The sequence below is a fragment of the Pseudorca crassidens genome, chromosome 9 (genome assembly GCF_039906515.1).
Source record: "Pseudorca crassidens isolate mPseCra1 chromosome 9, mPseCra1.hap1, whole genome shotgun sequence".
Lineage (NCBI taxonomy): Eukaryota > Metazoa > Chordata > Mammalia > Artiodactyla > Delphinidae > Pseudorca > Pseudorca crassidens.
The window spans coordinates 100143714-100169502 of NC_090304.1; the positions used below are offsets into that span (position 1 = coordinate 100143714).

At 46.8% G+C, this 25789-nt stretch overlaps 1 protein-coding gene across 2 annotated transcripts in view; it reads left to right on the top strand.

The window, feature by feature from the left end:
• Positions 1-25789, top strand: part of GRAMD1B (GRAM domain containing 1B) — a 179495-nt gene that overhangs the window by 30196 nt on the left and 123510 nt on the right. For both annotated transcript variants that reach the window (XM_067751371.1, XM_067751372.1), the window contains exon 2: positions 11038-11103. In XM_067751371.1, the coding sequence (XP_067607472.1) occupies positions 11038-11103 (66 nt within the window). The remainder of the gene's footprint in view (positions 1-11037; positions 11104-25789) is intronic.

Genomic DNA, 25789 nt, shown 5'->3' on the forward strand with positions numbered 1-25789 from the left:
GGCCTCTGAGACTCTGCTGCCCAGGGCCTTGGCGAATTCTCACAGACTTCAGGTCCTGGGAAACAACTCGTCAGCCCTGTTCCGTCCTGAGTAAAGGTTTACTACCAGGAGACCTGGTGAAGTTGTATTTACTCTCTTCAGACGGTCTAAGATTTCCGTGTGACGCTGAGTAGTGATTGAGGCCAAGGAAGCTACTGGGATGTGGGAAACTAGAAAGAGGCGGTGTGTTCCTTTAGCTAAGCACAATTGAAGAGAGATAAGCTGGCACAATTCTCCTTGCTCCCCCCCCCCCCCAATGGCGCCTTCAGGGGATGTAATGGGGTAGGTGTAAGTCTTCTAATTGTGTGAGGTGAGAGGCCTAGGTGAGGGATGCTTTACCCTTTGTGAAAACTACCTCAGAACAGGGCATTCGAGAAAAAAATTTTTTTTTTCCAACCGAAGCTTGATTATCTATATTCTTGAGACCCAGGGATTAGCATGAAAATTTAAAACGCATTGTTTGGGATTAGTAGGTACAAACTGCTATATATAAAATAGGTAAGCAACTAGGTCCTATTGTATAGCATAGGGAACTATATTCAATATCTTTTTTGTTTTGTTTTGTTTTTTTGTCGTACGCAGGCCTCTCACCACTGTGGCCTCTCCCGTTGCGGAGCACAGGCTCCGGACGCGCAGGCTCAGCGGCCATGGCTCACGGGCCCAGCCGCTCCGCGGCATGTGGGATCTTCCCGGACCGGGGCACGAACCCGTGTCCCCTGCATCGGCAGGCGGACTCTCAACCACTGCGCCACCAGGGAAGCCCTATATTTAATATCTTGTGATAAACTATAATGGAAAAGAATCTGAAAAAGAAGATAGATAGATACACACACACACACACACACACACACACACACACACACGTGTGTGTGTATAACCAAATCACTTTGCTCTACACCCGAAACTAACACAAATTGTAAATCAACTATACTTCAGTAAAAAAAGAAAACAAAAAGGAATACCAATGTCACCAAAAAAAGAAGGTACAAACTTCCAGCTATAAAATACCTAAGTCCTGGGGATGTAATGTTCAGCATGGTGACAATAGTTAATAATATGATGTTGCATGTTTGAAAGTCGCTGAGAGAGTAAATCTTAAAAGCTGTTGTCACAAGGAAAAAAACTGTGGGAATTCCATGGCGGTCCAGTGGTTAGGACTTGGCGCTTTCACTGCTGGGGCCCGGGTTCAGCCCCTGGTTGGGGAACTAAGATCCCGCAGTCCTTGTGGTACGGCCAAAAAAAAAAAAAGTAACTATGTATGGTGACAGATGTTAGACTTATTGTGGTGACCATTTTGCAATATATACAAATATCGAATCATTATGTTGTACACCTGAAACTAATACAATGTTTTATGTCAATTATACCTCAATCAAATAAATAAAAATTAAAATTCTTTTAAATTAACAGAAGAGAAAGTTTACTAGCCATAGGCATTTTAGAAAGAAAGAAACAAAAAAAAAATGTTGCAGCTTTGGGCTTCAGAATCTTTTCCCACTGACGAATACCTGTGATGTCTAATTGGAGGGCCACCTTCTTTCCTGTTCGCCCTCCAATGGAGGCTTTGTCAAGCATGAGGTATGGCTTCCTCATGTTGGATAACTGAGAGTTGGGCCATAACTCTGGCATAGGGGTGGGGCAGAGGAGGGCTGGTGTTAGGAGGGCCATGCCAGCCCTCATGGGTTTGCTTACAGTGGTGACTTTATTTAGAAGGTTCACATCTAATTCAAGTTGGCATCTCCAGAGCACCAAACCCTGAAGCTTAGTCTGCTGGAAACATGGATGAATTTATGGTCCATCAGGAATTCATACAGACTGGTGGGCTCCTTGAGGTCACAGGCCAGGCCTTACAAATCCAGTAAGGACTAGCAGGATACTTTGAACACAGGTGTCCAGAAAAGGTTGATGAGCATTTTGGAAGCACATTGTAATCTAGAGGGAGCATGTAATCTGTACTCAGCGAAGTGTCTTTCTGGACTGGCCGGGGAGTATTCAACAGAAAGTGGAGACCTCAGAGGGAGGACAAGGCTAGATATTTGTACATTAATTTATCATGTTGTACATCTAAGAGGTGCTAAGTACAGTGCTGGGCATTGGGGATGGAAAGAAATGACCTAAAATGGGGTCTTTGTTCTCAAATAACTTACAGTGTGTGGTAGAAGGTATACAGAACTGAATCAGTAATTACTGTATCCCAAGGAGTATGATAAGTGTTATGATAAAGGAAAGTACAGGGCAGGGTGATATAGGGACCATAGTGTGGGTGGTGGCCATCGAGGAAGATTTCCCTGAGAAGGTACTACTTTTGGAGGATGATAATAGCTATAATATTGAGTGTCTACTCAATGCCAGATACCTTTCTAAGTATTTTGTGGGTACTAATATATTTAATTTTCACAACACCCCAGTGAAGAAGATACTTTTATCATCCCCAGTTTATGGAGGGTGAAGTTGAGTAGGTGGAAGAATCAGACTTGAGTGCTGACCGTCTAAAGCTAGAGCCCTCAGGCTTAATCCCTGAAGGGTCCTGCCTCAGCCCATGGGAATGAGTGAAACAAAGAGGGGAAGTGGAGAAAAGGATAAACCAGGCGCGAGAAGAGCAAAGTCAAAGCCAGGGACAAGCAGAATGACCGGAGTGGAGAGTGAAATCCTGGAGCCAGTGAGGGAGATGTGGACGCTAGGAAGGTAGATGGCAGTCAGCTTACTGGGCTTTTATAGCTTAGTTTTAGGCTAAACTAAGGAGTTTTTGAACTCTGTTCTGAAATTAGGAGACACCTAAAGGATTTTAAGCCAGGAGGAGGGGACTTCCCTGGCAGTCCAGTGGTTAGGACTCCTCACTTTCTCTGCCGAGGGCCCAGACTCAATCCCTGGTCGGGGAGCTAAGATCCCTCAAACCACGCGGTCAAAGAAAATAAAGTAGTAAGCCAGGAAGAGCCGTGATCAGATCTGCATATCAGAAAGAACACTGATGTATCAGTGTCAAGGACAGAGTGGAGCAGGGCCGGGTTGGCAACAGGCAAAGCAGTGAGGAGCCGATTAAAGTAATCCCCGCAGGGAGTGATGAGAGCTTGACCTCAAGCAGTGGCAGTCAGTGTTGAAGGGAGGATGGGATGCCTTTGAGGGATAGTAAGGTAGCATCTGCAGGACCTGGTGTGAAATTGACATGGAGGTGCATTTCTGGTTTGCAGGCATCCTTAGTTGTGGAGTCCAAGGACAGGACAAAAAGATGGTGAAATCAGTATTGGGCATGTTCAGTTTGAGATTCCTGTTGGACCCATTCACCATGGCAAATGTATTATAATAAAAATAAGTATTATTAACATTTTGGGGGTACTTATTACTTGCCAAGACTTCTGTTAAGTGCTTTATATCAGTTAACTTGGTCAATCCTCCAAACAGGTGTGTGAAGTGACTTACATTTTAAAAGACAAGGGGGCAGGAATGCAGAGAGAGGTTAACAGGCTGCTCTGAGTTACTCCGATAACAAGTGGCAGAACTGGAACTCAAATCCTGGGTTTGATCTGGAAACCTCTACGCTGTTCAATAAAGCCTTCTGCAGTGATGGAGGTGTTCTCTAGCTGCACTGATATGGAAGTTAATGGCCACATGTGGTCATCAGGTTCTTGACATGTAGCTAGTACGACTAAGGAACTGACTTTTTAATGAATTTAAGCAGCCACATGTGACTAGTGACAGCTCAGTGCTGTGCTGTCTTTGGGGGTCATTAACTTATCCATCATAATTGAAGCCTTGCGTGTGGACATGATTCCCCAGAGATACATTGCCGTGGATTTTACTCTTCTGTGGGTTGCGTTCTCTATTTGAGAATCGGATGAGAGCTCTAAATCCTCTCCCCTGGACGTGCGATATAACAATTTCAGAGAAACTAGGCTCCCCGGGTGTAAAGCTGGAAGAGCAAGAAACCCAACAAAATGTGAACTCCTTGAGCGTGGACGTTTCATCTGTTTCATTTGCTACTTTGTATTTGGTATCTAGATTCTAGAACAATGCCTGGCCTATAGTTGGTATCAGATAATTTATTAAATGAGTGGCTGAATGAGTCCTGGGAAACATTTTAGGACCAACCAGAAGAAGAGTCCATGAAGTTCCCTAAAAAAGAAGAGAAAAACAAAAGTAGGATAAAATCCAAGAAAGAGGGCTTCCCTGGTGGCACAGTGGTTGAGAGTCCGCCTGCCGATGCAGGGGACACGGGTTCCTGCCCCGGTCCGGGAAGATCCCACATGCCGCGGAGCGGCTGGGCCCGTGAGCCATGGCCGCTGAGCCTGTGCATCCGGAGCCTGTGCTCCGCAACGGGAGAGGCCACAACAGTGAGAGGCCCGCGTACCGCAAAAAAAAAAATCCAAGAAAGAGCAGAGGGTTTTGTCATAGAAGGCAAGAAGGGTGAAGTTTAAAGAATGGGACTAATCATCAATGCCAGACCTGCCTGGGTGGTCAAATGAGGTTAGGATGTAACTGTTGTCATTGGCTTTGGCAGTAACAGAGGTCTTGGTCGATCAAACCAAGGAGGGGTAAGGGTGTGGTCCAGGTTACAGTGACTAATTCACGAAATCTATGGTGAGGAAGCAGAGGCAGTGAGTGTGATGTCCAGTGGGTCTCTATCCTGGTTGCTCCCCAGAATCACTGGGAAGCTTTTAAAAAATACGCATTCCTGGACAGGCTCAGACTCTGACTTGGTAAATTTGGGGAGGGGGCCAAGGAATCTGCATAGAAAAGCTCCTAGCTTATTCTGATACTGATTTTTTTTGTAATTTAGTTTATTGATTGCCTTAGGAGCATTAAAATGTTTTAAAGATGAACAATTTTAAATTACATAGAAAAATCAATAAATGAGATATGCCTGAAATAGGGAGATGAGGATTTCTTCTTTGTTTATTAATAACTGCTTAATTATCACAACACATTATATGCAAATCTCTGATAGAGTTTTGATGGAAGTTCGGCAGTCACCAAATAGTGCATTCTTTCAATAAAATATGGCCCTGTAGGGAAGGAAGGAAACATAAAGGAGTTGAGGGAGAGATTTTATTTTTTAAAGACAGAGACATGGGTATGTTTAGAGGCAGAAGAATTATTCAATAGAGAAACATTAGTGAGTTGTAATGAGTTAAAAGATATTTAGCTGGATTCTGAATCCCTCAATCTTTGACCAGCTACTCACATTGCTACTTGTTCCCAGGGAAGGCATTAAGCAGAAGCAGTCCTGCTACCTTTGTAGACAGATCATTAATCTTCACACAGAGCATGTTATTTTCTAAGTAGTAATTGAGAATATTCAGTTATGTTGTATAAGAAGCTGGCAGGCATTGGCAGTGTCCCAAATCACATCTGTTTACTTATGTTCTATTATTAGACTTTGCTATACCCGCTTGCCAGATGACAAACAGAAACTATTCTCTTTTATTCTCTACTTACAGGCTACCTGCCTTTCTTCCCCCAGATGCCCTTCCTCTTTAAACTGAAATGGTAGACGCTAGAGTCATTTCTCAGGCAGATATAATTCAACATGAAAATCCAGCCTTTTATCAGTGACAGTGCAACTCTACTTTTCAAGTCAGTGGCTCTCAACATTTTTTATCATAAGGTTCTCTTCTGTTAATTTCCTCCCATGTATTGGATGTTTCAAAGTATTTATCTGCCAAACTAACTGTGAATATTAAGTACAATTGATGTCCAACATTTCTGGTACACCTACCAAGGCCCAAACGTGGCGCTAGACACTTTCTATAGATGATTTCTACCATTTCTAATCCCCACTGCAGTCCTTAAAGCCATGTGGTGTATACCCATGTCTGACACTTAGGAAAGTTAAATAATTTGCCCAGTATCACTGTGCTAAGTGGCAGAACTTGTGTCTTCCTGATTCCAAATCTTGAACTCATGCTGGGAAATAGGCTGAGAGAGGGTAAGGGACTTGGTCAAAGTTATAGGGCCAATAAGAAACAAAGCCAGGGCGAACCTCGGTTTGTCTGTCTCCATGCTATTCTACTACATCCACTAAATTTCTTCCCCCACTTAAAATAATTTTTTTTATTTTTATTGGAGTATAGTTGCTTTACAACATCGTGTTATTAGTTTCTTGCTGTATAGCAAAGTGAATCAGTCATACGTATACATATTCCCCACTTTTATTAATCAGACATTTATCAATCAAAGCCACTCTGAGCTTTTCAGAGCTTCTAATTAGCATAAGATAATTGGTATTAACACACTAGATTGCTCTGATTAGAGCCGAAAACAAAGAAATGCGAAAAATGAGTGCACAGCCTTAGTGTCGGTAAATGTACAGGTTCCATTAGGCTCTGGAAATACTAAATGACATCTCGCATAGCCCCATAACTGCTTGGAATCCCCTGAATCTCCCAAAACCCCTTCCCGGCTTAGGAGACCCCATTAGTATTGTCTGGGTGAGAAAGAACTGTTTCTACTTAGGAAGCACCAGCTCAGAAAAAGTGCCAAATTTAGTTTCCACAGGAGTGAAGCTGTACTTTGCAGAGGGCAGAAGGACACCTTCCTGGTGGCTTGTGGGTTTAGGCTGACCTTCCTGCCAGTGCCCGGGGGTGGGGGAGGGAGGAAGGGAGACCAGTGGAATCATGGGAATTTACCCAGCCTGCCTTGCGGAGCTTCCTGCTAGCTCGGTATCCTGTGAATTTCTGCCTCTGGAGTGTGCTCTGCCTCCGATTACAATGGATTTTTCCCAGCCAGGGTTGCTGGTTCAGTGTGACCTTCTAGGATAAGCTCCCAGCACTAGCTTGCTGGCAGAGAACGAAACCGGGACTCCAGATTCGATTCGCTTCAGCTGTTTTCCCTCCGGAACATTGCGGGACGCACAGAAGCGCTTCCCCACCGTATTTAGTAACACAGTGTGCTGTTTCAAAATTTAATTTCTACAGTGGTTTTTATCAGCAGCTTGAATTTACAGCAGGAGGGATTTTAGTCAGCCTCATGCGTTTTCTAGCTCTTTTGGGGGAAAGGCAAACGGTTGCTTATACAATTTCCCTTCCTTGCAGTGTTAAGCTGACTTTCAGTCATCTGGTGCCCAGGCTAAGTCATTCCAAATCGGTGTTTGGAGTTTCTTTACAGACTTTCTAAGAGACGTTTTCATCCGTGAGCGCCCTCTGCCGGACTTCCTTCAAGTTCTTCTCAGCTTCCTTAAGCCGTAGAGCCCGCACTGGCCACCTGTCCCTCCAAGGCCTTGACTGAAATGGAGCGGTTGTGGACGTGGCCCTTGACCTCTGGCCTTCCAAAGCCCTCTGCAAGCACCCTACCGTGGTGACGGCTCTTCTGCATGACCTCAGAAGACCGGCAGATTCATTTAGGGAGCAGGGTGAGCTGCCCAGCGTCCAGGTGGTCTGTACTGTTTGAAAAGGCTCATATAAAAGAGGAGCTGAGAATTTTGCCAGAGAGCAAGGCAATGTCTGAATCTCTGCTCAACAACGATCATTTCATGGGGTTGGGTGGAGTGGTAGTGGTTGGCGTCTATCTCACCTTTAAAGACGGTGGGAAAAAAAGTTCTGAAAATGGGAGGAGAGAGGACCAGGCTCCTTTGGCGGGTGGGGAGGCAGGGGGGTGTCTAGAGGAGGAGGGAGCCCATGCGTGCTGCAGCTGTTGCTGCTGTGGAGTTACCCGTAGTTCCTGCTGTTCTACGTTCTCCTCTCCAATATGTTGCCTGAAATTCCCCAGCAGAAGTGTCTGCGACCTGCGCCCCTTCATCCTTCCGGTGTTGCTGCGTCGCAGTGCTCAGGGAACACTTGTGCCTCCTAGACTGGGGCTCCTTATGTCCCAGCCTTCTAGCACAGTGCCTGGTAGGTGGTAAATGTTTGGTGAGCCGAGCTGAACCAGAATGCCCTCTCAGGATTCCCTGCCGGTCCAGTGGTTAGGACTCTGCACTTTCACTGCCGGGGGCCTGGGTTGAGTCCCTGGTTGGGAAACTAAAATCCCACAAGCCACGCGGAGTGGCTAAATAAATTAAGGAAAAAAAAAAAAAAAAAAAGCCCTCTCTTCTCACTTCTGCTCATCCTGAATCTGTTCAAATTTCAAGTGTCAGCAAAAAAACCCTTGCTGTTGAGATGGTCTTCTCTTACCAGCCCCAGAAGGAAGTGATCTTTCTCTGGTCTATGTTTCTGTAGCTTTTAATATTTACTTCTAAGAGTTATCATTTTCTACTTTTAAATGTAGTTTAAAATTATAGTTTATATTGACTCTTACTTTCCAGATTGTAAACACCTTGAGAGCAGGATCCCTGTCTGATTCACGTCTTTATTTTCCATGACCCACAAAACGATGACTTGCACATAATAATAGCATTTGTACAACAGTTAGTATGTGCCAAGCAGTATTCTCCATGCTTCACATATGTTCATTCTTTAATTCTTACAGCAGCTTTACATTCTTTAATCCTTACAACAGTAAGAACTATCGTAACATCTATCTCCATTTTGTAGGTAAGGAAAATGACTTCTAATTTGCTCAGGGTTGTGTTAAGTAGGAAGTGGAGGAAGTTGGATGTAACCTGAGGCAGCGTATTCCAAAGTATTGACTTAACTTGGATGCTGCCTTTTGACATATGTGCACATAGAGAGCATTGGAGAAATACTTGTTGAATGCATGCACGTTGATATTTCTTAGTTATTTGGAACCAATAAATCGTTTGAAGGTGATCCATTGTTAACTTTTCATCTCCACCCTCTGAACGGTTTTCTAAGCAATGGGAAGGCCAGAAGGGGGCGCCAGAAAGTTGGTTCTAGTTTTGGTTTCAGAAGCTGGATGGCTTGGCCTCGTTCAGGTTCTGGTTTGGAAGTCAGCAGTGCCATCTAGTGAGATAACTTGCTAAAATCAGCTCACGATTATTTTTCTGAAACTCTGGTACTTCTCATTTAGTTCTGGGAGCCCCTCTATTAGCTTTACTTTAAGCCTTGATTGCCAGAGTGAGGGTAGGGTGAGAAGGAAGCACAGCCCCGTTATAGATAGCTTAAATGGAGTCCAGTTTGATCTCTTCCGTGAAGAGGCCGTAATGCTGATTGTGGTCATTGGGTTGGTTGAGCCCCTTTGGGTGTTAGATAGTGTAAACCACTGGGTTCCAGACAGCCCTCCCTCCTACTTCTCCTCACATGTACTGCCAACGGTGTAGACTGGTATTCCTCTCTCTCTTTTTTTTTCTTTTTAAATTATTATTATTATTGTTATTTTGGTTTTTCTCTCTTGATGCTGAGTCTGCTGTGGAATTGGAGTTCCAGTCATCTGTGGGTTGCCTACTGTAGTCTTAACACCTATTCCAAGTTGTATAGAAGAGGGTGCTTGATACATATGACAGGTCAGTCCCAATGTAAGAAATCCCACGGGTTAGCAACACAGCAGTATAATTTTGTTATAAGGAGTTTTTAAAAGGCAAGTCTATGGGACCTTGCAAAGAGGGAATGATGAGTAGCCACATGTTCTCCACAGGGAACGAGCGGCAAAAAAAAAAGTGCTTTGTGTAGAGTAAAAGAAAACACAGGATTGTGTACACACTTGGTTGTGCCAAGCAACTGGAAGCTTTGTGTGTGGTGCTGTTCTGATGTCTGGCATGTGTGTGTGTGTGTGTGTGTAGGTGTATGTTTGTGTATTTGAAAATTTGATGTAAATTGCTTCTAAGTTCATTTACTTCTTGCTGAAAAATCAGAACATCAGAGCGTGGTTGTAAAATCGCGTGCTTCTTTGGTGGAGAAGCAGTCACTGGGTCAGGCACCTACCCTACAAGATTGTTCACAGTTTGCCATCTTCTGGGGATCTAGTCTAAGGAGTGTACTCTATAGAGAGCAGTGCTTTTTATGGCTGAACAAGCCACCAGAACAAGGGAACAAGTTTAGTTGTACTGGGCCTGGGTTATAGTGACATTTATGGTAACAGGAATTTATTATGAATGGAATCTGTGCCAAACAGGGGTTTGCTAACTTTTTCTGTAAGGGGCCATACAGTAAATATTTAGGCTTTGTGGGTCTAATGGCCTCACTACTGCACTTATTCAGTTCTGCCTTAACTGCACAGCTCTGCCATTGTAGCAAAAAAGCAGCCCTGGTTAGTATGCGAATGAATGGGTGTGGCTGTGTTTCAATAAAACTTTATTTATGACATCATTTTGAATTTCATATAATTTTCACATGTCATGAAATATTATTATCATTTAAAAAATGTTATTCCCAGCCATTTAAAAAAGCAAACACCATTCTTAGCCCACGGGGGCTCCAGATTCTTGATTAGAAACCTGGAGTACTTAATAATTAGCAATTAATAAAAATTATTTGTTCACCAGCTTTCTGCTCAGTTAGTGTCATAAGGTGTCTGAACAGCTTTTCTTTCTCTTGAGTAGGATGAATGACTGTTGAATTCCACAGTCATTTAAAGTAAGCACTTCAAGAACTCTTGTGAGTTGAAGCTCTATAATCTTCGTGCCTACAGGGCTTTAAGGAGTGGAGGGACTCCACCTTCTAATCCCTCTTTCGTCCCTCACCCTCTTCAGCCTTCCCTGGAGGCAGGGAAGCAGGCCGGGTGGCCCCAGACTCCATCAAGTCTCAAGTCTTTCTCCTGCTGGAATTCCCTCCTGCCCGCACCCCTCCCCTTCCTGCCCACAAGACTGCAAGCCAGCACCTTGAGTGTCTCAGGGGAGGCGGAAGAATGGGATTATTCTGTCCTACAGATCTAGAGGCCCAGGTACAGAGAATGCCCGAGGCATTCACTCTCTGAGACTGTGTGGCCTGGGAAGAAGAAGGTGATAGGTCAGGGTCTTCCTCTTGTGCTTTAGGTACGATGGCTGGGGTTTTCACCAAACGTGTGTCTCAGTTCCACCGTCTGGCAGTATACCCTCTGTGTAAACTTCCCCGGGGAACGTCTACCTTTAAGATGTTGTAACCCCGTTTCTCCATTGAGCTGAAGTCTAGATGCTCTCCCCCAGGGTTGAGAAAGAAGCCGAACGTTAACGGTTCACATGCTGTCTTTTCTCAGCAGCCAGCAGAGCAGCCATGACGATGACTCTAGCAGGTTCCTGAGTCCTCGGGTGCGGGAAGAAAGGTAAGATCGCATGAGGAGGGAGAGATGGGAGCAGCGATTACAGTGGGTGGGGAAAATGTTTGAGGAAGATAGTGCTTCTGCCGCGAATGAGAACTGTGGGAAACTGCAGAGAAATAGGGGCCCGCCAGACCTCTGTGCTCAAACACGGATTAGAAGGAGGATGCGCCCCCTCGACCCAAGTAGAGGGGACCGATTCTAAAGGCTTTTGGTGTCCAGCAGGGGAAGAAGTCAGTGTGTGGAAACCAAGTCCGTTGGGAAGATGTCAGAGTGGACTTGGCACCTGAGGCACACTCTAGAGGTCGGGTACGGTGTGGAGCGAGAGGGGAAAGGGTATTTTGTGCCCCAGGAAAGCGGCGTGGCCGGGGATGCGTGTGTGGCATCAGAGTGGTGCCTGAAAGGTGGGTTCGCCTCTTGGTGGGTGTCAACCAAAAGATACAACCAAGCTAAAGATCGGAGGAAGGAAGGAGTTATCCCAAAGCAGTGCTTCCCTCACAGCAAAACTGGGGAAGTTTTAAGCTAAGGGTATTCATGCGTATTCATGAGGGGCTTGAGCTGAGGAGAATTCAGCATGAATTTGCGACAGAGGTCGACAGAGTTCAAGCGTTAGTTGATTGAGGTGAGGAGCATCGAAATCATCCTTCCGTCCTCCACCTGGGTGGGGGGCATGTGGGAGTCAGCATCATCAACCTGTTAACTTCTCCCACCTGGTTGGGGTTTCTGTATCTGCAAAACAGCTCAAGGATATTGTTGTGTGTATCCCTGGAGGGGGATCCAGGACCCTGCCCCAAGGCTGCACTATTGTTTCTTGACTGTTCCTCTCCTGTCTCCTCCGTATCCCCTCCCTTCCCTGATTAGCAACTGTTTGAACCTGCCCGCTGGAACTCAGGGAAGGTCATGGAGGCTGAATGAAGCCTACTTCCTGTAATCAAGAAGTGGGGGGCACAGAAAGGCTTTTGTGCCCGGGAGCCCCACAGGGTCCTGCTCGGTATCACTATCTGTTTGCAAGATGACAGCAGGACACCAGGATTGGAGTGGATGGTAGGTGTCAGAGGTTAACGGAGAATGAGGTGGGGTGTACAGGGGGCCCTGAGGATACAGAGGCTCCTGGATGCTCGTTTGAGGCTCTGAGGTGGGACTGGCTAAACACTCAGGCTGTGGGCCCCAGGTGGCATCTGCGGCATGGAGCGCCTCTGAATGGGAGACAGAGGGAGCGGTCTTTTGCAGCAAGTTAAACTTCTGTGCCCAGCGAAGGTGGACCGTACTGACCTTAACGGGAAGGGGGTCTCAGCAGGCATGCCGCAGGGCTCTGCTTTTGGTCTAGCTCCGTTTATCATTTTTATCAACAAACCGGATGAAAATGCAGAAGGTACTTTTACCTCATTTGTCAAACTTACGGTGGCTGCTCAGCTGAGAGGGAGTAGAGAGAACACCAAGGATGATAGAGACAAGACTTAGTATTATTTCAAATAGAACAGTAGGTGGAAACAACACGGAGTATTTTAAAAAAGGAAATGTGCTATTATACATTTATACATTTATATTAGAATAGTTTCTTGAGTGTAGGGTTACCACGGGGAGCCTAACTTGACAGGATTTCATGTGGAAAATAACTTAAGGGTTACTTTTTAACCAGCCACATATGAGCCAGTAATCTGAAGCAAGTACCAAATGATCTGTAAAAGTCTGAGTTCATTACTGGAAGGATGGAGCATGGATTTAAAAAAAAAAAGGTCTTACTGTAGTCTGTGCTAGTTTGACCATATCGGATGTATTATTCTCCGTTCTTTGGAAAAGGATATTGATAAATTAGAGTTCAGAAAAGAATGATCAAGATGATAACTATGTGATGATAAGGATTGGTTGAAGGAAACGGGTTTAGCCTGGAAAAGAGAAGGTTTAGAATGACTATAGCAGCACTCTTTAAATATCTGAAAGCCTAAGAAATAGAACTAGAGGGGTAGGAGTTACAGCGAGAAGGATTTCAGCTCAGGATAAGAAAGAACTTTTCCATGATGAGAGCTGTACTGCAATGGAACAGGCCTTGTAAAGTAATGAACTATCTCCTCCATACAAGTGTTCAGGCAAAAGCTAGATGGTATGTCATGAAAAGGGTTTCATCCTGGGCAGGAGGGTGGGACCTTCCCTTTATATTTATAAAGTTTTATGAGTTCTGCGCTAGTTCTCAGTTTTGTGCTTGTTACTAACCAAAATTAACAGTTCAGCTCATCAATTTAGGCAGAGGCATGGGGCCTCCAAGGGGCAAAGATTAATCACTCTTGTAAAGATGCTTTCATCAGTTATGATCTGATGGCAGTCCCCTCAGTCTCTAGAGTGGCCTTCGCTCTCTTTTCAGTGCTGTCTGGATTTCGACAACCATACTCGCAAAATTGGAAGTGTCCGTAGAGTTCCCCAGCAGAACTCCCTTCCCTGTGCTTGTGCGCCAAACATCTCTGGAAGCGTTCCGTCCATTTCTGATCATCATACCTTCAGCTGCTCCTCGTCTATCTGCCCTATGATTGGCAGCTCCTCGGGTCGCTCTGTTTTATCCCTGCTGCTTAGGGCATTCCTGGGAGAGATGAATAAGTGCCAAATTGTACATACTCTGCAATGCGTTTTTCCCAAGGCTGCTTGCTAACCGGAGAGAGCCCTGCCTTTTTGTTCAGTATTTGGGATTGTATGCTGATAAAAATTATATTCTAGCTCCTTCTCTGCCCACTCCCCCAACCAAGTGAAATGTTATGGAGGGTCTCCCAAACCTCTGCCCAGAAAAATCCTCTAAATGTCTTCCCTGGTCCTTTCTTCTCCCTGGCCCACCGACAGCCCCCTGAACTCTTCATGGTGGATGTTGGATACAGTTCTGCACTAGCTCACCTTGGGCAGTATGGGAAACTGAGAGGGCTGGGATCAGAAGGATGCTTCCTGTGGCGGTCCCTGTGGACCCCTCCCCTCGAAACTCAGGACGGATGTGTGTTCCCCATGGCGTTTCTGAATGAATTCTTTTTTCCCTTCTCAGCCAGTGGGTTCTCTTGGAGAGAGCAAGTCCTCAGAGTGCTAATTAATCACTCAGCCCCAGCTCAGCAGAAACCTTTACACCCTGCGCCTAATCCTTCCTCTAACATGTTTCCACCCAATTAAGAGACTCTCTGGGGCGTTTTGGATATTACTCTGTGATATCCTGACCTAGAGCAAGTGTGAGATCTGAGCCCTGTGGAGATTTTCTGCGGTGGTGGGGAATCTGGTTTGTGCCCTTTGCTCTGGGCCCAGTTTGATGGACAGCACACCCTGCTGGTTCCAGCGGCATTCCCCACACTGGCCAGGCCTTCCTGGACCAACAGATCATCTCGTTTACTCTTTGCCCCTCCCCTGGGAAGCAGGTAGAGAAGGGCTGAAAATGGTCAAGTATGAAATGAGTAATATGAACCCTTTTCTGTGGCCCCTCCTAATTCTCCAAACCATGTGGTCAATTACAGAATGAAGGATCGTTTCATAGAGCAGGACAAAAAAAAAAAATTTTTGATTTCCTCTGGTTTGTTTTGGTTTTGTTTTTTTAAAAAATTTATTTATTGTATTTATTTTATTTTTGGCTGCATTGGGTCTCCATTGCTGCACGGGGGCTTTCTCTAGTTGCGGCGTGCCGGCTTCTTATTGTGGTGGTTTCTCTCATTGCGGAGGTTTCTCTCATTGCAGAGCTCGGGCTCTAGGCGTGCGGGCTTCGGTAGTTGTGGCACGTGGGCTCAGTAGTTGTGGCTCGCGGGCTCTAGAGCACAGGCTCAGTAGTTGTGGTGCACGGGCTTAGTTGCTCTGTGGCATGTGGAATCTTCCCGGACCAGGGATCGAACCTGTGTCCCCTGCATTGGCAGGCAGATTCTTAACCACTGCGCCACCAGGGAAGTCCTGATTTCTTCTGTTTTAAAGATCAAAATTATAACCCTTTAGTACGAGATAACTTTCAACTGGTTAAATAAAACATTGATTTTTCTTTTTTCTTGTACAAGGTTCAGAATGGATATAATATTTAGAGACAAATAGCTACTCTACTGTAGTCTAAAAACAGTCCACAGGACTTCCCTGGTGGCTCAGTGGTTAAGAGTCCGCCTGCCAATGCAGGGTACATGGGTTCGAGCCCTGGTCCGGGAACATCCCACATGCCACGGAGCAACTAAGCCCATGCACCACAACTGCTGAAGCCCGCACGCCGTAGACCCCACGAGCTACAACTACTGAGCCCACGTGCTGCAACTACTGAAGCCCGTGAGCCTAGAGCCAGTGCTCTGCAACCAGAGAAGCCACCACAATGAGAAGCCCGCGCACCGCAACAAAGAGTAGCCCCCGCTCACCACAACTAGAGGAAGCCCGGGCACAGCAACGAAGACCCAATGCAACCAAAAAAAGGAAGAAGAGTCCACATTACAGCAAAGAGGGAAATGCCTCAATAAGATATCCAAACTTAAGGGCTTCTAAGAATTGTGCTTTTCCTCATTCACATCAGTTTCTGTCCTGAAGGAAAAAAAGTCTTTGGGTAGGTGAGTGCAAGAGATGGTCATTTCCTGGACAGGTGTGCATCAGGGAGAAGGGGCAGTTTGGGGAAAAGAATCAGTTTATTGGGAAACAGGGATTGTCTCAGAGATAGGAATAATCCCCTCAGGTTTCTGGTTGAAAGCAAAATAGATCTAACTTCCCCAAAGCGTGTATGTGTGTGCGATGGAATTTGGGACACTAATCCGTTTTCATGCGTCGAGGTGAAGTCATGGGTGTACTTACAAAACACTAGTTCCCAGGTTCAGCCCAAACTGGAACTGTTGGTAAGGTTTCTGAGGTGCCCAGGTCTTTATTTATTTAGTACGTTCACCCAGTGGCAGGACCTTTCATACAAAGCCAGGAGCGTAGAAAAAGGAGCTATTTTTACTAAGGACCGTTTATGTACAGGATGTTAGATTCAACAGAACGTGGTCTCAGTTGACCAGGAAGGCTTTTCGTGGTGGGAAAATGAGACGTGGAGAGGGCTGGAGTGTAACTGAGTGCCAAGGCAGGGCTCCATGCGTTCACGCACTCACTGCTGCATGCGGGCATGTGTGCCACAAACCTTTATTAAATGTCTTCAACATGCTGAGCCTGCCTGAGTCCAGGCTGCAGCATGAACAAGAGGCTTGCCCTGTGCCACTGGGCCCTGCGGTGTGCAGGAAAGAGTGAGAGTCTCAGTCAGCAGACATGGTTTTGTCTGCCTTCTTCCATATTGACTGTGCATTTTTAAAAGCATTTTCCTCAGTTTTACTGAACCTTAGTTTCCTCATTTGCAAAAGCCTTTTCCTGTAAAGAGTCCATGAGGTAACATGTATAGAATGCCTGGTACTTATAGGTGCTCAGTGTGGTGGCTGCTGGTACTCTGATGGTTGCTTTTGGCTATCATGAGTTTTTACTCTCACTCTCTTAGCCGATCTGTGTTCTGTCCTTGAAGAAGCAGAGACAGAAAGACTGTGTAGAATATTGATCATCTGCAAATATCAGCTATTGACTCTGAGGATAAACAGAGTAAGGCATGGTATTTGCCCTCAAGAGCCTTCTTGTCTTACGGTGAGACATACCTATAAGTAAGCAAGTATAACGTAGTGTGATAATTGACAGATGGAAGTTTGTCTAATAGAATTTCGTTGTAGTGGAACTAAAGAATTTGTTGACTAATGCACCTAATCTGTGCAGTGAGTCTTGCATATACTTTTAAATAAAACCCCTCAACAGCCCTATCAAATAGATGCTATTATAATCTTCATATTAGAGTTTAAGGAAACTGAGGCTCAGTGGAGTTAAGAAATTTGCCCAAGTAATGCAGGTACTCTGCTTGGGGCGAGGATTGGGGAGGAGGGAGGGAGAGGGCAGTGGTATCCAGAAAGACTCCACGGAGAGGGGGAGAGGGCTGTGCGTCAGCTGAGAGCTGCAAGGTGAGTAGGAGTCCGTCACATGGACAGCGTTCCCAGGCGAGGGAACAAGATGTACATAAGCATGGAGGCGTGAGAAAGCAAGGCATGTTCAGGAACGGCAAATACTTCAGTACTGCTGCCGAGGATGTCCCAGGAGTGGGGGTAGCTAGCAAGCGGCTGGAAATCATCTTTGTACAGGTAAGCAGATGCCTGATCATGTCACATCCTGCCATGATAGAGTGACCCGTATTTATAGATGGGGGAAGTGAGTGCGGGATTTGGAGGAAGGGGTACCCGAGTCTCTCCCAGATATTCTTGTGCGAAAAATCCTTTTCATCCTAGTGTGAGAGATGGATTCAAGGAATAAACACTGGAAGCAGATAGACAAGGAAGGATACTGTGGCAATTGTCCACCCATTCGTTCCCTCACTGAATAAGGGATTTATTGAGCACATACTGTACGCTAGCTACTCTTCTGGGCATTGGTGGCTACAGCTATAAACGAGATAAATATTGTTTCTCCTTTCACGGTGCTTACTTTCTAGTGAGGGAAGATAGATAATAAACAAGAAAACGTCAAGTAGTAATAAGTGCTGTAGAGAAGATGAGGAAAGGTGAGGTGGTGGACCAAGGCTTTTTGGGACTACTGTGAGTTGGGTGGGAGGGACGGCTTACTGATGTGGTGACATTTAAGGTGAGGCCAGATGGGCACATTTCTGAATTATGGTAGAAGAATAGAAAAGAGGACTTCTCTGTACCTCACTCTCCTCATCTATAAGATGGGTATAATAATAGGTCCTACCTCATAGGGTTGTTGAGAATGTTGAATGTGTATATGTGTGATGATTAGAACAGGAATGGTGCCTGGTGCATGGCTAGTATTACATATGTGCTTGCTATTATTGTTATTAATAATAATGCTGTTGTTACTAAAATACTGGGTAAAGCGGGAAGATTTGAGGAGCAGGGGTGGTAGTGAGTTTCATTTAGATGTGTGGAGTTTGAGCATGGAGTGTGCAGCTGGAGAGATACACTATGTCGTTGGCCACACCTGTTTGAAGCTCAGGAGACAGGACTAAAACTTCTTTAGTTTTGGAAATGAGAATATAGTTGAGGCCAAGAGTCTTAGAATGAGCAGAGTTTAAGCAGAAGATAAGGGAAGGAGGAATTTGCAAAAGATTGCCCACTGAAGCTAGGAGAACTAGGGGACAGAAATATCGTAGAAGCAAGGAAGAAGAGACAAAGAGGGTAGAGATGGGTAAGAACTAAAAAGCATCTTCTGCCGTGGTAATTAGGAGGTCGTTGATAACCATAGAGCAGTTTTAGAAGAGAATATATGAGGGGAGGAAGGAGAGTCTGAATGTGGGGAATTTATTCTAGACATTTGCTTGGGAAGAAGAGAAATACAGATGGTACGTAGGGGTGTTTGGGGAGAAAGTTTATTTTAATATAGGGAGACACAGCACATTTTTAACCTCAAGTAGAAACCGGTAGGTCAGGGATGAGAATTTTAAAGAGGACATCATTCATTCATTCACTCAATGAACACTTACCAGTTATGTACTATATGTTCTACTCATCAAGTTCCCAGTCTTGTTGAGGAGACAGTGTTAACATAACTGAGTGTATAACAAAGAAAATACAAACTCGGATGTGTGTGTTGAAGGAGGGGAACATGGTGCCACGAGGGAGTGTATCAAATAAATTGGGCCTGGACTGAAGTGGGGTTGGTATGAGAGCGTGGTGGTTGATCTAAGGCCAGAAGGATGAGCCTGAGATGGGAGGGAAGCAGTGAGACGAGACAGATGAGGTGAGATAAGATGAGAGGAGCTTGGTTGGCCACAACAAGGACTTGAGTCTTTATGCTCAGAGCACTAGGAAGTCATTGGAAGTCTTTATTTTTTTTAATTATTAATTTTCATTGGAAGTCTTCAGAAGGGAGCTGACAGGGTCAGATTTGCATTCTGTAAAGATTGCAGCTCGGAGAAAGGATGCAGAGGGTCAGCTGGGGCAGTTGGGAGGCTGTTACAATAGTCCAGGCAAAGGACTGAGTATTGGTAGCTTGGACTTGGGATGCTGGTTGTGGGAAAAAAAAAAAAAAGTAGATGAATTCAAGATACATGTTGGGGATAAAATGCCCACGACATGGTGATGCACCGGACGAAGGGTGTAAGAGAGAAGGGAGGTCTCCAGAGTTGATCCTGGGATTCCATCTTGCCCTGCTGGGGAGTGCCTCTGCTGAAAGATAAGGAAACGGGTTTGGAGGAGGCAAGAAAAGCTGGACCTAGATCACAGGTGAACGGATTAGCCTTGAATAGGAGAGAATAGTGGATGTGAGTGCAGGTGCGCTCACAGGTGTTGTGGTAGGACAGTGAGGAGGTTAATAGCTATTTTCTCTGTGTGATAGGAAAAAGGATCATCTCGGAAGATCAAGGAAGGTGAATGGGAGTACTGTGAGGCTGGGGCGTCATTAATTTGGGGATTTCTTTTTCTTTTTTTTTTTTTTTTTTGCGGTACGCGGGCCTCTCACTGTTGTGACCTCTCCCGTTGCGGAGCACAGGCTCCGGATGCGCAGGCTCAGCGGCCATGGCTCACGGGCCCAGCCGCTCCGCGGCATGTGGGATCTTCCCGGACCGGGGCACGAACCCGCGTCCCCTGCATCGGCAGGCGGACTCTCAACCACTGTGCCACCAGGGAAGCCCTGGGGATTTCTTGTATCACCTCTTCTCTGACTAGCTCAAAAGACGTTCAAGTCTTACATGTCTTACTGGAACGCACCCTCATTTCTCCCAGATAAGGAAGGGAAGGCAAGTTTAAGTTTCATCACGTCTATTTTCTATGTGTAGTAGCGGGCTGTGGTTAATTATGCCGGACACTTGCCCCATGCTGTGCACTCTTTGGTTTACTTATCCGTCTCCCCACTCGCCCATGAAACCCTGGAGAACAGAAACTGTACCTCTTATATCAGGCACAGAGTAAGTGCTCAGCAGCAGATATGTGTGGAATTTATGAATGAACAAACACAGAAACCAGGGCAATGGAATTTGAACCCCCGGAGCTGGAGCAAGGCCAGAAAGCAGGCCCACTCCTTCCAACTCAGGTCTGGCCACCGGAATAGATAGCTTCCCACTAGAAGGAAAATGTTTTTAATTCTGTCCCAGAAATTGTCCCCAAGTTGCATATTTCCAGGGCCCTCTAGCCCCGTCTACCTGCCTGGCCGCCAAATTCCCTGTGGCCCCGTGGACACAGAGGTGATGGCTCGGGTCAGCTCCCTCACCAGGAGGAAGGAGCCAGGAGTAGCAAACCCTCTGGGAGCAGTGCCCGTGGCCCTCCCCTCCTTCCAGCAGCTGACATCACATGCAGGTACAGCTCCATCCTCCCTGTCTGAGGACAAAGGAGGAGAGGAGACTGAGTGCCCAGAGCGCGTGGCCAGATGCGAGAGGATGGGGGAGGGCTCTGTGCAGAGCCCGGGTCGCAGGCAGGGGGCATCCCGGGAACACGGAGCCTGAGGCCGGGCCCTCCACCCGCCTGTGTTCTGTGTGAACACTAGGTCAGGCAGAGCTCAGGTGCAGGGGGCCAGGTCGACAGCTGAAGGAGCTGCCCGGCCAGCAGCCCCAGAGTGAGCCTCCGGCCCCCCAGGTCCCTGTGGCCATGTGGCAGGCCCCCCGGTGAGCCCAGCATGGTCCAGAACCTGCGCTCCCCGATGGTCTCTTGCAGCACAGCTGTGAAGCAGGCCTGCCATCACCACGTCTCCTCCCTGAGGAAGAAGCTGTCCTTTCTACGAGCCAAGTAGGTGGCCGGGGGCCCTGGAGATCAGGGCACGAGGACTTGGCCCTTGGCTGGTTTGGGATGACCCGGGGCTGTTCACAGAGGTGGGAGTGCTTTGGGGTGTCTCCCGCGTTTGGGGATATTGCAGTTCCTTGCTAGTGACAGGCCCGCAAGAGGGAGAGTGCTCTGTTGCCAGAGGCTGAAGGGGAAGGGGAAGGGGTGGGGCATGAACGAGGCTGCGTGCTCCTCAGTGGACGGCGTGCTTGACTGGGCCTCGCCGAGTCGTCTCCAAGGCGCTTCCATGGCTCTCTGGGTTCTTCATACCAGGGGGCACTCTCTTCCTCTCTGATGGTAAATTACTTCAGTTGGTAAAGAACTTGGCGGTCCCAAGAGAAAGGTGCTGAAGAGAATGGTGTTCTGCCTGGTTTCGGGTTCTCTCATGTCTTTGTGGGTGTTGATTCCCTCCCAGTGATAGGGACCTATGGATAGGGACCTTTGGGGGTGTTGCCTTTGTGTGTTCACACCTCATATCCACTCATTTGGGACTTTGCTTGAGCAGCTGCCAGGGAGATCGGAGCATAAACCAGGTGTGGGGCTCTCTTCCCTAACGTGGGCCCTGAACCTGGCAGAATCGTGGGGCGGTGTTTCCTTGCCAGACACGCTGTGCCTTGGCCTTTGTGACAAGCAGAGGGGAGGAGGTTTTCTGGAGGAGAAGGAGGTTGCAACCTCTAGGATCAGAGTTAAATTCAGGGGCTGGCAGGCATCGGAGAGAGAGGTGCATGTAAACTTACAGGCAGTTTTGTTTTGAAGAGAAGCAGCAGCGAGGAAGAGGACAGATGGGACAGATGGGGTGAGGGGAGGACAGGAAGAAGAAAGGCAGTGAGAGGCTCAGTGGATCTCAAAGGTAGGTAGGGCTCGAAGGTGGTTGGTGACGATCACAGTTCTCTCACACACACGCCCAGGCACAGACGCCCACAGGTGTGCAGCCGTCGTTGACGAGGGTTCTCTCCCCAGGGTGCTGTCAGGCGGAGGCTGAGGGTGGGGAACAGAAACCCAGTCTGCATCCTTAGGAGGTGGCTCCTTGGGCCCCGACGACCCAGCGCTGTGGCCCTGCAGCCGGCCCCCAGCAGGGCACGGCAGCACCAGAGAGTCTCTGATCCTGTGGTGCTGGCGTCAGGGACAGGAATCTGTGCAGCGGTCACGTGGGACTCAGGACCCTGCTTTGAAGGTGAAGGAGTGACCTCAGGTTAAATCCTGGCTCTGCCACTTACTGGCTGTGGGCTGTGGTGCTTTCACAACGTTTTATCCTCTCCGAGCCTGCTTCCTTCTTTGAAAATGGAGATAATTGTACCTACTTTGTGGAGGTTGGGGGGATCAAAATGAGAAAAAGGGAAAAACACTTGGCATTGTGTCTGACGCACAGTAAATGGTAGCTTCTGTTAGAGTTACTGTCAGCAAACTGTTGGCTCGGGCCACGCCTGGGAGGTGAGTGGAAGGTAAGTTCTCAGAGAACCGTAGCTGGAGATTTGGTTAGAGTGAGTTCAGGAGAGGTGACGTTTGATGACTCCTCAGTCGCCCGGGAAAGCCAGTCACATCAACTCCGGCCCCCACTCCCCCCCAGCTTCCTTTCCGTCTTAGCACTAATGGTGTCATAATTGTATTTATTTGTTGACTTGGTGGTTGTCTGTCTCCCCCGCTCGTCCTAATCTCCATGAGAGCAGGGACCGCCTTTGTTTTATTTGCTAGTGTGTACCCAGCACTCAGCACGGAGCCTGACACATGGTAGGTGCTCAGCAAATATCTGTTCCATGAATACGTGTGTAAGGCTTTGCTAGCTCTGATGTTCTATGATCATGGGATTCTGTGACTATGGCCCAGAAGGAGGGCCGCTGTGGCCCTAATGAATGCATCTGTTAACCGTTGTGACAGTTTCATGGTCCTGGAAATGGTTTGATCCGTGTGCCCCTTTTTCTGATTCACATACACGTGTGCTTAGAGGATGGTGCGGTCTTGTGGCAGCACATAGGCGTTTAGATAGTAGAGGAGAACTTATTTTAGGTCTGGGCTAAGCTCTGACTTTGGGGGGCAGGGTGATTCTGCCTTCCCCTCCCGCCCGAGTTCCCAGTTTGTAGCTTCCCTCCAGCTGCTTCTGTTGCTGTCAGCAGAACTGTCTGCAGGTGTAACTATCACCTGCTCTGCGTTTCTCCTACTCCAGCATTTCTCCCTTTCTGCCTGAGAAAGCGGGGTTATTAATTATAGCTCAGCAAACCACTCTCTCTCTGCGGATGCCATAGTTGGGATTTAGATTGGGGCAACTGGCAGGATGAACGGTAACTTTCGTTCCCCAGCGTCTCCACTTCCTACTGGGAGAAATAGTATCCTCCTACCAGCCAGGGTGAAGAAGGAGTGTGAGTGGGTGACAGCTCGGGGCTCAGGCCCGGACTCCGCCCGCAGGCTTGCTCTGCTCTGCACTGCATTCTTTCCTCCCTCTTACACGAGGGCTGAGATGCAGTCGGAGGCCCAAAACCCTGGGTTCTCTTCTTAACTGGTCACTGAGGAATAACGTAAGCTCAGAGCAGGTATTTACAGAGGCCACTCTTTGCTTTGAAGCAGTCGTTGTACCAGAAGTTGATACTCCAGCTTGGTTGCAAATCCCCATCAGTAAACATTTTTTGAGCGGTACCACCAATGTCATGTGTAAACGTATTTACGTAAGTTGTATGCGTGCACTGCTGTATGAAGTATTTTGTATATTATATAATTAAGTAGACATTTTTAAAGGATGAGCTAAAAAGAAGTATAAATATAAGTTCTCATATTTTCTTCCTGCACTGCATGAGGAAGTGTTCATATCCCCTTGATAATGAGCCTCCAGCTTGGGAGACCAGGGTTGTAAGGCAGTGGTCCTCAGCCTTTGAGCGGGTGTCAGAATCACTTGCAGAACTCATTCAGCATGCACATTTCTGGGCCCCTCTCTCTGATTCTGAGCCTCTAGGAATTTGCACAGATAACACATACCCCAAGTGATTTCCATGTCGGTGGTGTTTGAGAAACGCACTTCGTAGCCTGAAACCTTCTAGCTGGTATCAAGCACCCAATTTAATAGGCCTGGGCCAGGGAGAGCCTAGCTGTCCTAGTCCTGGCTTGTGACATCAGTTTTAGGGAACCTCTGGCAGACCCTCGGTGCCTTTTTACCCAGCTTGGGATGCTGATGTCAGTGCATGGCTTCTATTTTTCCCTTATCCTCTGCGTAGCCCAAGAGTTACCATTGTGCAGTAAGGAGAAAGGTGGGTGGGTTGGGCTGTGTAGTTAATCATTTCATCTTATCTGTCATCACTTTTCAGGTTGCTCAGTGCCTCTTTTCTTTTTATCCTCAGGCAGGGGAGCCACAAGCAGTTAACTGCTTGGGGCTCCCTCCCTCTCTTTGCCAGTCCTCCTTAATCCGAAGGGGCAACTTTTGCATTGAGATGCAGAGAAACCCATTGCAACCCTGGTTCAGAACGGCCCTCCTCCTCCCGGCTGCAGGGAAGGGGCTGAGGGAGTGGAGGCATTCTGAGTACCACCCCGCCTGCCCATACATAAACACAGAAGTTCCCCTTGTCATTCTTTGTGTGAGCGTGGTGGGTGAGTTAGTAAGTAGAATTCGGGGTTGGACTTTAGAAACTCTTAGTTTATTAGTTTGGCTCCATGCCTTAGACTTGCTTTGGGCTCCACAAAGTGGACAGTTTCACCGGCTCACCTCCTTTCCCTCTGGAAGTGAAACAACTATTATCCATGTTTTCTTTTCCTGGCATCTTAAACAACGGGTGGATTCGCTTCCGGCTGAGAGTTGACATCAGTTGTCCTTGTAAATAGGGTACAGAACAGAGATCTACAGAAGGAGCCCTTAAGAAGGAATTTAAGGGGCCAGACACTCTCTACTCCTTCCTAATTGATGAATTTCTTCTTCACTCTCTATGTCAAGTGGTTTTCTGCCTCTCTATGAATAACTTCAGTAATGGGAAATTGACTAAGGAAATTAATTGGGGTCTTTTTCAGTAAAGAAATCTATAATTATAAGAAACTACTGCAAATCTACAAATGAGAGGAGCAAAGGCAAGACAGCACAGAATGTCTGTGTACTTAGTTTGTGGGCACAGTATCAGTTCTGAGGTATTATTTGTTATTACTAAGAATAGCTTCTATTTTGAGAGCTTATTCTGTGCTCGATGCTGTGCTTATTTTATCATATTAGCGACCCAGGAAGGGAAGTTACTTCTCTACCCATTTTCTAGATAAGGCAAAGTCCATTGCCTTTCCTTGTAACGTGGCAGAGCTGAGATTTGACTCCAGAGCTCAAGTTTTTATTTGCAGTGCTTTAGGACTTCCCGTTGAGAAAGGATACATGTGGGGATCCAGTGCGGGACCTTCTGCTTTTCCTTATATCTGATGGGTCTGTCTTTCCCAGCTTGCTAGAATTGAAGCTCCAGATGTGGAGGTGTATGAGCCAGTCTACTAATGAAGATTATCTCTCGGAAAGCTTCAAAACCAGACAGAACAGGAAACAAACAGGGAGAGGATAGACCCCAGTGATTCTGAATGATGCAGTTAAATGTGCCTGAAGGCCAAATAGGTTTTTTCTTTTTTAATCTTAATCTTGAGTATGTTTCCTATGCCTTGTTCATTTTGAGAAGTGCCTTAGGATTTTATATGTACAAAGGTTCCAGTACACCTCTTTGTTTGACAGTATCTCTTTCTGAAACTTTCTTTCGGTTTCACTGTTATGCCTAAACTGCAGAACGGAGCCATTGTTACTCTTACGTCTCTGCAGGTACCAGCTGAAGCCCCTGTAGGCATCTGCAGGACCTGCAAAAACTCATCTTCCCTCTGGGCTCGCCAGCACCCCCTGCTGGTGGTGGCTTTGCCAGGAGAGGAGGGAGTGGTCATCTGATCCCTCAGTAATGAGATCGGCTGTGAGTCAGCAGGCAGAGAAGGCTAAGGGAGCGGCCTGGACTCCACTTCTT